At 42.7% G+C, this 14,503-nt stretch overlaps 1 protein-coding gene and 1 long non-coding RNA gene across 6 annotated transcripts in view; one reads left to right on the forward strand and one right to left on the reverse strand.

Annotated features, from left to right (window-relative positions):
* The first annotated feature begins 1,791 nt into the window (after positions 1 to 1,791).
* Positions 1,792 to 14,503, forward strand: part of LOC109300027 — a 40,955-nt gene continuing 28,243 nt past the window's right edge. Inside the window, exon 1 of the long non-coding RNA XR_002098098.1 lies at positions 1,792 to 2,530. This is a non-coding gene — a long non-coding RNA (uncharacterized LOC109300027). The remainder of the gene's footprint in view (positions 2,531 to 14,503) is intronic.
* LOC109300024 (protein CLN8-like) overlaps positions 3,467 to 14,503 on the reverse strand; it is a 16,530-nt gene continuing 5,493 nt past the window's right edge. For 2 of the 5 annotated variants that reach the window (XM_019520615.1, XM_019520616.1), the window contains exons 2-3: positions 7,505 to 8,171; positions 3,467 to 3,927 (exon numbers count right to left, since the gene is read on the reverse strand). In XM_019520615.1, coding sequence (XP_019376160.1) covers positions 3,604 to 3,927; positions 7,505 to 8,047 — 867 coding nt within the window. In that variant the 5' untranslated portion in view covers positions 8,048 to 8,171 and the 3' untranslated portion in view covers positions 3,467 to 3,603. Of the gene's footprint in view, positions 3,928 to 7,504; positions 8,172 to 8,369; positions 9,349 to 9,644; positions 9,679 to 14,503 lie in introns of those variants that run through there. The other 3 variants (XM_019520613.1, XM_019520614.1, XM_019520612.1) reach the window with 3 other exon arrangements.

The raw sequence follows: 14,503 nt of genomic DNA on the forward strand, positions 1-14,503 counted from the left end.
TCAGCCGCCTGCTGCTCCAGAAGGGACGGACCCAGCCGGGTCAGCACTGGCCAGGAAAGGGGGCATGCGGCTGAAGCCCCACGCGCTGCTGGGGTCAGGAGGAGCCCGGCCGGTCTGCATCAGCCAGCAGAAGCGGCGGCGGAGCAGCGCGCGCTCGGGACGGGACGAGCCCGGCCGCAGCGGCAGGGACCCAGCTGCATTTCCGCCCGCCTGCACCGGTCAGTCCCGAGCGGCACACACCTCCGCCTCTGCCGGCCGGTGACTACCTGGCTGGGCTCCTCCCATCCCCAACAGCACGTGGGAATCTGGCTTCGGCTGCGTGCGGTTCCCAGGAGAGAGCTGGATGCCGGGGGCGAGGGGCGGAGCCAGAGGAGAAGCAGCGGGCGCTGTCCCCAGCTCATCCCGTCCGGCGCGGCTGGGGCAGCCCCGCACCGTGCAACCCTCGGGGCAGCGGCCCCGGCTCACGTGATAAGCCCAGCCCCAGGGGGTAAGCAGCTCCCCTCCCCTCGCTGCCGGCTGGGACCCGCGGGCCGGCCCTGCCTGCCTGCCTGCCTCGCCTCGCCGCTGTAGTGGAGCAGACGCCAGGACTCCTCGCCTGTCCTGAGTGAGGGACCTGGGGCCAGAGAAAACAGCTTGGCGGGCCTCATGGCAGCCCGCGGACCATATGTTAGACAAGCCTGTCTTATACTATGTACACAGGTAGTATCCGGGTGCTCAAAGTTCATAATGTCAGAGGGAGGAAAACAAACAAACACACTTCACCGCTGATGTCCTTCCTTAAACTATAGGCTCACCGGAGACGGACCATTCTTCTTGCCTATGAGCTCAAATAAGAATTCAGTTAAAATCTTTGGTCAGCTTCACTGTCTGGTTCTCCCACTCTACCAGGTACTGTTTGGTATTTTATGTATAGGACTACTGATCTAAATTATACAGAGGGCTTTAAAAATATAAAAAACAGGAACAAGGTCCCTGCCCTGAACAGCTTAAAAAGACTCCCTACTTTGAACAGTTTATGCAGTACAATTTTCTGTGCCTAGCCCTTAAAAGACACTTAAAATGGATTATTGAAAAAAAAGTAAAAAAAAAAATGCATGAAAATTCCTCCTATACATAACATATTTTAGAGAGATCACTTTTCATATTTTTAATGTTGGAAGGGCTCTCAAGAGCATCCAAGTCCAACCTTCTGCACAGATGCAGGATTCAGTACTGTTAACCAATTCCAACAGTAAAGGAGACTTCCCTAGTGTGAACTCTGGGGCCTTATGGGTAGCACAGCCTGTTGGGTATGTAGCCCCTCCCCTCAACTTGCCTGCCATGACTCTGATGTTAAGCTATCTGGAAAGGGAGTTCAGTGGAGATCTTCTTGGGGGGGGGCTTACCAACCATGGCAGTACTCACGATTGTTCGGCATGATGTTCCACGGGGCTCCGCCTTCCCTACACCCCATCCACTCGCCAACTGGATAGGTGATTGTGCAATGGTGGTCTCAGTCCCGTGGGTTTGCCCGATGCCTGCTTCAGGTGGGGGGGACCCACGTCCGAGCGGGCTCCGTCGGCTCTGGTCCATTCGACCTTGCTGCCCCAATCTCCCTCTCTCTCTTTAATTTTCCTTTTTTTGGTTTTTTTCTTTCAAAAGCTATATTCTTCTGAGGAGAAGGGGGCTGTGGAGCTGCCTCCTTTACCCCAGGCTCCTCTAGGGGGCTCTAATGCCTCCTCTGCCCTACTCCCTATCGGGAGCTTCAGTGCTTCCTTAAGTCTGCCTTACATGGGGAACCCTCTCCAGTTTCTTCACATTCTTCACAAAGTGGGATGGCTAAACTAGGCAATACTCCAAATATGAACAAAATCTGTATTTTGTCCTATAAATATTCTGTCTTTGAACAAAGTAATGTGACTCCAAGGAGATTGTTCTCCAGCTCCCTAACCCCATTCAGAATCCACAATATATTTTTGCACCTCCAGAATTCTCCTAATCCCAGTCCCTCCCCCAAATACAAAAGTTAAGACCAAGCAAACTTTTCCAAAAATATCACATACATATCTAAATGTGTATTCTGCCCACTCTTGATACTATTTATTTTCTGCGCTGAGGCTTCTGCAACTTCTCCAGTCTTCTGGTCTCAAGAAATCATGAGGTTTTTTTAAGATCCCTCCAGGGACCCCACCATCCCCCAGCTACCTACTTCCAAGTTCCCATCATAAACTCCTCTGGCTGTGAGGTTTGGTATCCAAGATTTGTATTTGGACCACATATTTTGGTTCATGAGGAACATTTTTATAATGACCTTTTGTGATGATGAAACATACATGATTGATAGTTGTAAGATTTAATTTCTGTATGTATTTGACAGGAGTCAAGAGTGCCATGCCGCCCAATCAATGTGACCCAATACCAACCTGGAGATACCACTGCTAGAAATAGAATCTCAGTAAATTTTCATACTTTCTAATGTAAATATCCACCCATTCCTACAGGCAGTCCTAACCAAGAGGTACACCAGTGAAGACACTTCAGATCCGTCTCCGTTGGCTGTTCTTGAGAGCTCATTCTCATGTATAAGAGACAGTGTAGAGTGCTCATGGGTGCAAATGGGCAGGATGAGCTAAGGAAGAGCCCAGTCAGGACAGGCTACTACTGTGGTGTAGACAACCCCACAGACCTCCTGAATAACACAGGACAACATTTCTGAGCGTGCATCCACCATACCCTGCCTAGCTTTTATAAACTTCAGGTTTTTTAGACCTCTGGATATCCAGGGGTCTAATTTTCTCTGTGCACTGCAAGTTTGCAGTGTAGGGAATATTTTTTTCATTCCTGCACATGCCTCTTGCTCGTCTGGACACACCCTGACAGTAGTTTCTGCATCAAACCCATAACTCATCTAAGCTTTTATAGCAAACCTTTTAGAAAGGCATCCAGTCTCGATTTAAAGACTTCATGGTGATGGACTATCCATCACGTCAGTATGGAGTAGTCTACTGGTTAGAGTACAACAGGTATTTTGTATTCCAGACCGAGTTTCAATGTCAGAAATAAAAGTTAGTTTTCAATATCAGCTTCTTCCGTGATCCTGAAATGGTCTTAATTTTAATCTTCCTTAAAGAGATGTGGTGTGGCTTAATTAGGTATTCAGAAAATACTTGGATAATCCTACAATGAAAAATGCTAGAAGACTTTATATAATTTTCACTGCCTTTTATTACAGAATGGAGCAACAACATTCAATTTGTAAAAGATTGTCAGCATAAAACCTGATAAAGTAGTCTAAGATTTTTGGTGTGTGTATATGTATATACATAAAAAAGCTATACTTTTCAACTCTTCTGATATACGAATATGGGATTCTGATAGCAAGTTAAAGACTAATCAACATGTGCACTGAGTTATTGTAACTAATTTTCTTTTTTTGAACTGATTAAAAAAATTTGCATTTAGGGGAGCACCAATGGAGTTCTTGGGGGCCGATACCAATAGCCAATTTTTAAGGAGGTATATCAGCTGATATGGATATCGGACTGATGTATCAGTGCAGCTCTATTTGCATTATATTCTTCTGGTGTTATTTTGCTTCTAAGCTAACAGCCAGCTGTTTCACTATTATATCCTCTTCTTTTGGATTGTTTCACCATTCAGCTTTCCAGACTGTCCAGTTTTCACTTCTGCATGTGGAAAGTTCCAGTCAGTTGGACTGACAACATGCATCGTCCTTTTATACATCAAGTAAGGGTTAAAAATAATTGACACAGAAACTAATCCCAGGAATAAGACAATAAAATACAGAAGTCCAAGGTTTTCCACCACATCATTCCAATTGGAAATACACACCCACCACATGTGATAAGTAAGCATCATACGGCAGTGAAACAGATGGATCACTAGCCACTCATTTGCCTTCCAGAAAATGGTATGAGAATAGCCAGCCTGGAAAACACAGAGACAAGAAATGAGATTGCTGCTTCAAGACAACAATGCACATGGTCTTCATAAAGCAGAAGCAGGGGTGTAATTACCAGCGTCTGTGCCCTAGGTGGCAGAAGCAACAGCAGCGGCTGGGGTGGCAGTGGCAACAGATAAGTTCCTGTGACTGTTCTAATGGAAAATGCTAAAGTAGTAAATAGAACATAATCCTAACACAGGATACCCCTTAACTGCTAGGCTAGATAGTGGTTATCATACTTGAGCATGCTCTGTCTTTTAGCTCCCCTGAACCATGCCCTATCTTTTCACAGTGAGTCAACAGGAGGGGTGGAAAGTGTTTGAACTCCCTCAGGCTGTGGACAGTCTAGAATATAAATCTTCCACTTCCTGGGCATGTCCTCTAATCACCAGGTTATGATACAAACGGGAATTACTTCCTCCTCTTTCAGCAGGTTCATTTTACAGCCTCATTTTTCAAATTAAAAATAGAGCAAAAGGTCTGAAGAGAAACATTATATATAAAGCCTTAAAATATGTATCATTATTAATATAGGTTCAGATTAAGAATGTTAGTAGTAACAGTAGTAACTGACATCACTAAATGTACTACAGTTTTCCTATAGTAGATATATTTGTGTTATGTTTGTTGGAGGAGTTGTAAAAATAAAGAGAAAACTGTAAAACAAGGTGAAAAGAAACAGAGGTGACAAGCAAGAGGCCAAAATGGTGAAGGGAGATAAGAAAACTCATTTACTAAAAGCTGTAATTTTCCCAAGGACATAAATCCAATTCCCATGTCTCAGTGAAACAAAGAAATTTAAATCAAATCAGAAAAAGTTTACTAGAGCAACCCATGTATAAATATGTGGAATGGACTGGAGATAAACTTGAAGAACTCAGTAAATCCAAGACAGCCTACTGCCGGGCTACATGCCAAACTCCTCTCCCCAGGCAGTTTACGTGAAAATCCATCTTGCACAATCACAGGTAGCCAGATAGACAATGGGATAACCATTTATTCTAATGCTTTAGCATGTAAAGTGCATGTGATCAGACTGTAGACCTTTTGCCTCTTGTCAGTAGACAACCTACCAAACACTTACAATGCAGGTAATAACTATGGCTCATAATTCCAATTAAGGACCTGCATAGAAGTAGAGCTGTGAAGGCCTGGAGAAAAAAAAAAGACCTTTTGGGGAAAAAAACCTTTTTTCTTCCATTTTTTCCCCGGAGGGCATTTTTTGTTTTCCAAAAAATTGAAAAAATGTCAAGTTTTTGGAAAAATTTAAAAAACCTCTTATGAAATGTTTTCTTTTAAAATGATGAATAAAATGTTTAAGACAAGGTGTTCATGTATTGCTACCCTTGGAGTTGGAGGGAACCTCCCTCCTCCTGGCCCTGTGATCTTGAGATCCACAGAAGTACAGAAGCAGCACAAAGGAGCTAAAAGAAAGTATACTTCTTTATTGAAAGGTAAGGATTTAAATTTCTCTGAATTCAGTATATTAAACTATATTTTTAGCTGCGTTAGTATATTTTCATAACCTATGTAATTCATAATTGAATTCCTATTAATCTGTTTTGTGACAAATCACCCAACCTTAGCAGTGAGGGGAGGCCTGTGGGGCAGGAAAGCTGTTCACAGTTAACTCTGAGGAGGCCTCTCCTCCATCCATTATAAATGTGTACATGCTGTAACTCAGTGTTTATATACACAAGCTAGCCACTAAATTACATGCATCTTTTTCTCCCTCAGCAAAATTGTGTAACCAACTTCTAGCATATGGAAGCATCTCCACACTGCAAGTTATTCTGAGAAAAAAAATATGACTTGCAAATACTGTCAAATGAAATGTGTGTTTCCAAATTCTACTAGGGTGACCAAACACATCCTTTTATGTAAGGAATGTCCTGCAGACATTAAAAAAATCCTTCATGGCTGTAAGTGAGGAGGAGGTAGATCATGATGATGGAAGTGCAAGTAGCTCTTTCCAACATTCTTGATCCAGAAGTCCTCCTACTGCTGCTGCTGTACCTTCTTCTATAACACCAGCATCACAAAGGTGGCCCAATCAACAGCCTCAAGTAACCAAATATTGCAACCAACTGTATACAAAAGACTCCCAATAGCTTCATTTGTAGACAAGATGACACCTGAAAATAATTGACCATGCTGCTGCAAATCTCTTGGATCCAAGATTCAAAGGCAGAAATGTTAGTGATCTGACTGGATTACAAAACAAGCAACACACTTAGGACTTGATGTTGGAAAGGTATTTTCAAATGTTGCAGATTACAGAACATCTTCAGGTATTTGGTCCAGAAGTGCAGTCTGGAATTCTGCCAAGCATATCTGTCCTGCAAAAGGGTGGCAAGGCCTTTGCACGAAACCGCCTCTGACTCTTCTTGCTTCTTGCCTGCTTCAGATTCCTCCATCTTCTGCAGCATGTGAAAGAAACTGGTCTATGTTTGGGAATACTCACACCAAATTAAGAAATAAACTAACATGTGAAAGAGTAGAGAAGCTTGTCTCAATCTGGGAAAATCTTCAGTTTTCAGAAGTCCATTAAGATGATAAAAATGAAGGATCAGAAGAATCAGAAACTGCTGATAGTGGTAGCTCAGAAAATGGGACTGATTAGATAAAGTTTCATGTAGCAAATTTTTATCAATGAGTCTTGGAGTTCTTTTTCCCTTTTCTCAGCTTTTTCTCTAAAAATCAGTGCTTTCTGTATCTGCTTAACACTGTGGAGGAGACTAAGTTCCGAATACACATTAACTTTCTCTGTTTTACTATAATGTTGACACTTTTTTACCTTTTCAACTTTAATTTTTTCCTGCCTCTCCTAAACTGGCAAAAACTAAGAGTTCCTTAGAGTTCAGCAGCCTGTAGCTCCATTTGTAACAAAAATTAAAAACATTTTAAAGTAAATTCAATTAGTAAATTTGTAATTACTGTCTGAATAAACTATACTTCTAAATTTAATAAATATACCAAACACAATAATTTTATGAGCAAACCAAGTTATACATAATACATTTTATGTTCTTAAAGTAGCGAAGTGAATTTATATCTGCAAAGGGTGGTAAGAAAATAAGTATTGGATATATTTCAATTTTTCCAAAAAAATTTGGGAAAAAATGGCTTCAACATTTCTGGAAATTTTACATCTCTACCTAGAACTAGCCACTTAAAAGTGAGCTTTTGGAATTGCCACTCTGAGGCACCTCTCTCTCTTCACGCATTGCAAAGGAAATCGGGACACCTAACTCCAGATTCTGGATTTAACTCCAGCAGCCTGGTGCCTGCAAATTACGTATTGTAGTGCCTTACTTGCAGGGATTTAATACTTGCTGACTTTGGCCCTATTAAACTACTTTTCAGAGACTTAAATTCAATATGGTTTGATTCACTTCCAATTTCAAAGAAAAACTCTCTCTCAATCCTAGAAGTAATCTTCCGATTTGGAGGCTAGTATTTCTTTGCTTGTGGATTTGTATAAGGGGAACAGGCAACATCTGGATTACAAGGGCAACTTCTATTTTAACTAATGAACACAAGGGAATGATCAAATCTTACCTTTAAAAGCAGCCAGGAGATGCAGGTGGTCGGAGTACTCATCTCAAGTAGCATGCCCATCAAGGGTAGGTAGTGTCCAGACTTGGTGTTAAGTATCAGACCAAGCAAGCCAACAAAAGCAAGGAAATGATGCACTACTACAAATACACCAAATGTCTTGAAAATCAAGTTAGATAGATGAACAACTACATTTTCAAGCAAGAAGAATCCAGACGCTATTAAACAGGTAAACCAGCTCCATTTCTGCTGTGAATATACTTTGTCAGCTTGAAAAACGGGATCTATGAGTAAGGCCCACAAGCCAGAAACCCAACTTTGAAGTCCAAAAACACCACGTGTGACTTTTATGTTCCAGAAGACTTTCTCCTTTGATGAAAAGTTACGGTAAGTGACACTGATCCAGGAGGACAACAAGTGTGACAAAAGAAACACTCCTAAGTAGAGGAAAAAGCCAGCTGCTACTAAAAATAAACGAACTTCCCAGAGAAGATAATCCCAATCAAACATAGTGCTGGGCATTGCATCTTCATTTGCAAGATCCATTTCTTCTCTCTGCAACTCAAAAGTCTTCAGTGAGAAGCTTTAAGAACCCACAAGTGTGCTGATCTATTTTAGGTCCACGTAGCCTGTCTCATTACATAGAGCAGAAACCACACGCTCTTCTTGTCTATGATTTAAAAAAACACACAACATTGGTAAATAATGTATGTACCTTATGGCAGGCTCAGCGGTTTCAGGAAAGTTAAGAATACTATTTCCATGAATATTGCATAAACCATAAAGAAACTGCTTTCTTGAAGATAATTAGCTAAATATATAAAGAAGAAGAAGGTGTGGCATTAAGAGAGAAACCCTATTTTCTTACTTGCAGAACTTGGATGAACACAAGATCTTGCAATGTACAAGGTCTACTGCGATAACATCTTGTTCAGAGCAGAAACAGGAGGCAGGCAAGGGCACCTACGGCTGTCTTCCCCAGACAGCAGTCCCCTGGGCACCTCCTCTGCTGGGTTATAGAAAATGAGGGTTGGGAGGGACCTCAGTTGGTCAGATCTAATCCAACCCCCTGCTCAAAGCAGGACCAGCCCCACTAGCTTATCCAAGCCAAGGCTTTGTCCTTCACCTATCTATAATGTAACATTCTTCCAGTTCTTTTTCCTTACAATTCTTTCCCGTTACTGCTAAACATGTAACACACTGCAATCTTTTCTGTCCCCAGCTGCTGCTTCCTGCCCTTGGACATGGGAATAGTGTGCAGGGAGATGTGCAGGGAGGATCTAAGCTGTGCAGGTGCAGAGTGCAGTGGCAGAAGGGGTGCCCACATGGGCGTGTGTGCAGTGGTGGAGGAGGCAAAGGAAGGGATGGGATGAGGAACTGCCTATGCAGTACAGCAGTGGGGGCAAGGGTGCCTGTGTGGGATGCACTGCAGTGACAAGGGCATCTGCGTGGCAAATGGATCAGGCACCTGTAGCTCACCCTTGTGCATAAGCAGTATGTGGCCCTTGCGGGTGCATGCTGTGGTTTGCGCAGCATGTGACCACTTTGAAGTAGAACATCTTAAAAGATATGACATGTTCACGCTACAGACACTTCATCCATGTCCTAGCAACGTGAGAGAACCTCTCTAAGAAAACAGTATAAAGTAGTCTCAGCATCAACAACTAAGCTCTGCACTTAATATATTCATCTACATACACATCCAGAAAATAAAACTAGGCTTAGAAATCATTTGTGTTACAAGTTTAACATCAAGTGCAATAAAGAAGCTCAAAGCTACCAGAGATGTGGGTTTTCTTGAAAATTTTCCAATGCCCCAAATAAAGCATGATCTGATTTAGCATGTTTATTTCACCTATATTTAGTAAACAAAACTAAAAAAGTACCCCCATGTTAATTTTATGTCCTAACAGACAAAAGTATTTGAACTGAAGTATTTGATTAGGAACAAAATTGAATACAGCACACTTAATGTGGTTTAAATGTTATATCCGAACAAATTCAAAGTTTTATGTGGAAAGAAATTATTTTTATTGTAATACTTGTAAAAACATAAAGAGAATACACAACAGCATGTACTTCCCTTACATTGTTTGTTTAAATTTAAGAAGAAAACCCAAGGCACTGAAAACTGTTGACACACCAATTTTAGCACACCCAAAGAACTGTGTACGATATGCCATGGTTGTCCACTCATCTACTTCAACAGTTTAACTCCCTTTCACTGCAGTCATTGCAGCACCTCCAGTTTCACTGTCACTATCTGTAGAATCACTCACACTTATTAATTCCATTTCACAATCAGACTGAGGCAAATCTCATTCAAAACTACTTGAACCACATTCTCTTTCGCTAAAAGATGGTTTTACCAATGAGTCTATGGGCAAGAGTCTACTCATCACACTGCATCTTCTTCACAAATTGTGCTTCTGACTGATTCTCTAGAAGCAAGAGATTTTGAGCAACAGAAACAAGCTCAGCAGTGTATTCATTTGTTAGTCTATTCCTCTTTTTTGTCTTGATTGAGCTGAAAGCCTTCCAGTTCTGTTCACAAGAAACTGCTGTTGGTGGACTGCTTAGGATCCTTAGAGCACACCTGGACAACAGTCAGGTGTTACAGTATCTCTTCCACCTTAGGAGAGAAGACATATTCTCTGCTGCCTGCCAAATGATGTGTCTGCTCCCAAGATTTTCTTTTGTACGGTACTCAGCAACGTCTGTCAACACAGCTATTTTGTCGATGTTGGGGATGTTCTTAGTTATTTCCATAATTGTATCGAGAGCAGTAGATAATTCATCTTCTTATAAATGTTGTTCTCCATGTTGAGGATCCAAAAGTTTTGCTGCCAGATGAACTGGATGAGAGCAAAACTCAGATCTCTTAGTAAACTTTTACTTCTTTTTTGGATAGAGGTAAAGAAGGTAACAGCTCAATCAGATTTTCATTCAGTTGTCTGAATATCTCTGGAACCTTTGAAAGGCTTTGTGTATCTCCTTCAAGTTTCTTGATAGCCACTGAAACTGGTACCCAGCAAACTGAATGTTCCTTGAACTCAAACTCAGTAATTTGGCTATGAGTGAAGAGATAGCAAGTGCAGGCCCCTCCAGGGTACAAGCCCTCGTATCTGATAATGCGAGTAACATGAAAGTTGCATGGCAAATATTAAAGGCAAAGTATCCTCATTTAATGTATCTGGCTGTCTTGCTCATGGGTTGAATCTTCTGACAAAAGACATAGCCTGCATACACCTGTATGATGAGAAGATTTGGTAGCAATTGCTTTCAGGAATATTGGCTTAGATGTTGCTAACATAAAGTTCAATAAAGGATTTCCTTGTATATCAGTCCATCCATCTGACATCAGAGTCAGTGATTCTGCTTGGCCAATCCTTTGAAATAACCATTGTTTGAACTCAGTCATACTCTCTATCCAAGACAGAATGTGATAAGCAATAATGTGGTGGTAACTTATATGATGGGTGAATTAGTTTCTAGTGTTCCTTCCACTATTGATTTTCCGTTATGGAAAGAGGTATACCACTTGCAAATATAGCTCAAGCTAATGTCTCCTCTGCTTTTTCTTGATGTTCTTTTGACATTTTGTCCACAAAGCTTGATACAAAGCTTGACTATCTTGAACAGCTACTCATGGTGGATTGCACATCTGGTGACAGTGATCTTGAAAGCAAGGATCCTGCTTCTTCTTCTCCCAGACCTGGCAGCTCAACATTTTCATTTTCCATTTTTTGCAAATCTACTATTTCACTTGAGCTACCAAGTTCCAGCAACAAAAGGGGGAAAAAAATATTTTAGCCTATTCTGATCTGGCCTTATCTATCAGAAGGAGGAGAAGTGGCAGGGAGCTTGCTTCCCCCCCTCCCTGCCAGAAAGAACACTGCTGCTCATCTTGCTGCTCAGTTGCCCTGGGACCGCAGAGCCAGAGAGAAATATAGTCTGGCCTCTGCCATCGGCTAGAGGACTAAGCTCACTTGGCTGGGTTGAAATAGGTAACTATTTATCAATTATGTAATTTTTTTAAAAATTATTGTTAAACGTAAGCTACTTTGGGTGCTTAGTGCAAGCAGAAAAGCAGGATACAAATATTTTAAATAAATAATAGCCCACAGTTGCATCAACAACTTTTAAAAGTATAATGTTTTAAAACAATATAGATGTTAGTCTATATTTATGTTGTTTAACATATTAATTTGTTTACTTACACAGGATTCCTAAAGTAGACTTTTCTCAGATGATGTTTTTCCACCACTTCGTTGTGCTTTCTGTATGTGGCTTATACTCTTTCAGGCCAGTTTCTACATGTTATTAAATGTTTCTTCATTTTTGTTACATTGTTAGCATATTCCTGCCCGCAATATTTACATCTACCAACTTCCTTCCTTCAGTGGCTTGAACTTCACTGTAATTATGCCACACACCAATTGTTGTTTTTTTGATTAGGCATTATTATGACTACTTCAGACCAAAAGCACTAAAAACTAACAGATCTTATGCAAACACTTCCAACTTCCCCAACTCAAGAAAAGAAATGAGACACTGCTCTGTATGTTTGCTGAACTGAAAAAGAAATAAAAATTAATCACAGTTTTGGTTCTACTTTCACTTGCAGTCTGAGATGAAATAAGAATTTTAGCTTTGGTTTTTATTTGACCTGCACAGCCAATTAGGTGAATTCATAACTTGATTTTTGGCTTGGATTATTATGTGAGTGTATTTACTCTCCTGTTTACAAATCAATAAAACATAGAGGTACTCTTTCTCACACACTTCCTAAAGATAATCACCTGAAAAACATTAATTACAACTTTGAAACTGCCCAGCTTGCCTAATATTGTATTGGCATCCATTCATTGTTACTAATGATTTTTATGAAACAATGAATTTTTTAAAATGGAAAATTTAGCACAGAAAATAAGGCACTGGAAAATTTTCTGCCCCACATCTCTGGGTGTAGGGTGGTCCAAGAAGCATTTCCATCTCTAATCCCAGCCCCAAAACTGTTCCTTATTCAAGTCATTATATTTAGTACAGTAGCTTGTGGGGCTTTCAGCTGGCAGCCTGGCAAGGCCTAACTGCACTTTGGGCCAGGAAAGACTGAGGTCAAAGATGTCCAGGAGAGTACCCCAGTGCCACAGAGGCATGACATGGAATGGTCCAACCTGGATTTCCAGACATAATCTGAACCCAAGAGCCAGTTCCTTATTTGAGCCATTATACTTAGTACAGTGGGTATGGGGGGCTGTCAGTTGGCAGGCTGGCACAAAAAAAAACGCATTTTAGGTCAGGTGAAACTCTGGTCAGGTATGTCCAAGAGAGTCCCCTGGTGCCACAGAGTCGTGGTGTGGGGTGGCCCAAAATAGATTTCCTTCCATAATCCCAGCCCAAAGGCTAATTCCTTATTTGAGCCCATATACTCAGTACAGTGGGAAGCAGGAGAGGAGGGGCTGGCAGCTGGCAGCCTGGCATGGCCAAGCCATACTTTGGGCCAGGCGAGACTATCTAGTCAGAGGTGTTCAGGAGAGTCCCCTGGTGGTACAGAGGCATGGTGTGGGGTGGCCCAAAAAAGATTTCTAACCATAAACCCAGCCAAAACTGGTTCCTTATTTGAGCCCATATACTTAGTACAGCGGGCATGGGGGAGCTGTCAGTTGGCAGCCTGGTATACACAAACCAGGAAAGACCCTTGCCAGACATGTCCAGGAGAGTCCCCGTGTGCCACAAAGGCATGGTGTAGGGTGGCCCAAGAAAGATTTCCAGACATAATCCAAGCCCGAAACCAGTTCCTTATTTGAGCCATTATACTTAGAACAGTGGCTGGGGTGCTGTCAGTTGGCAGCCTGGCATGGCCAAAGCATAGCCAGAATCCCCCGTTGGCACAGAGACATGGGGTGGAGTGTCCCAAAAAGGATTTCCAATCATAACCTCAGACCAGAAGTCAGTTCCTTATTCAAGCTATTATTTATTCAAGCCATTACTGTATTTAGTACGGTAGGCATTGGGGGCTGCCAGTTCACAGCCTAGCATGAACAATTTGTGCTGTGCACAGGGCAAGACTCTGGTCAGATGTGTCCAGGAGAGTGCCCCGGTGCCACAGAGGTATGATGTGGGGTTGCCCAAACAGGACTTCTAGCCATAATCCCATCCCAAGAGCCACTTCCTTATTCGAGCCATTACAGTTAGTACAGTGGGCACAGGGGTGTCAGTACGCAGCCTGGAACAGCTAAACCGCGCTTTGCACCGGCAGGACTGTGGTCGGGGTTCTTTGGGACAGCCTCTCAGTGACAAGAAGTTTGGGGTGGCCCACAAAGTACTTTGCCCCATAATCACGTCTTAATCTGACCTTTATTTACAGCTCTGTACTTGATGTGGGATATTATTTCACATATTAATTAGTACATATGCATAGCTAATGAAATTCTCTCTTTTTAAAGTGTGTAATTCATTAATAACTACCTTTTTTAAGTCTAGATGAATTTTGAAAAAGGAACCAACTTCAGCCTTATTAGAAACCCTGCCCTGGGGGTGGGGGCTGCTCGCAGGAATAAAGGCAATGCAGGATCATCCCCTGAGCCGACACCTCGACATCCTCATCCTTAACTCAGGAGCAGACAAACCCACCCCTGCCTTCCAGGGCATCACTAGGGGCTGGGGGTGCCCAAGGGGTGACACTCAGACCCCGAACTTGCTCAAACAGACGCGCAGAGCAAGTGTAACTAACTGCCCGTGACGCAGCTCTGGCTTCAGCCCGCCAATGCGCCTGCTGCCACCAAAGCCCGGGGCTGGGGCCTCTACCAGGATCCACCCCACAGCGCCGCTGTGGGTCGGGAAGGAAGTTCACCCCGTGGGCGGCCCGGGACCGCGGTTTTGCCCTCCCCTGCACCAGGGCCGCGGCCCCCGCAGGAGCACCCAGAGGAGTGGGCGCGGGCTCCAGGCGGTGCCAGGGCCAGGCCGGCTGCAGGCAGCGCTCAGAGGCCGGGGCCACGC

The sequence above is a fragment of the Gavialis gangeticus genome, unplaced genomic scaffold, assembly GCF_001723915.1.
Source record: "Gavialis gangeticus isolate Ggan-Ray unplaced genomic scaffold, GavGan_comp1, whole genome shotgun sequence".
Lineage (NCBI taxonomy): Eukaryota > Metazoa > Chordata > Crocodylia > Gavialidae > Gavialis > Gavialis gangeticus.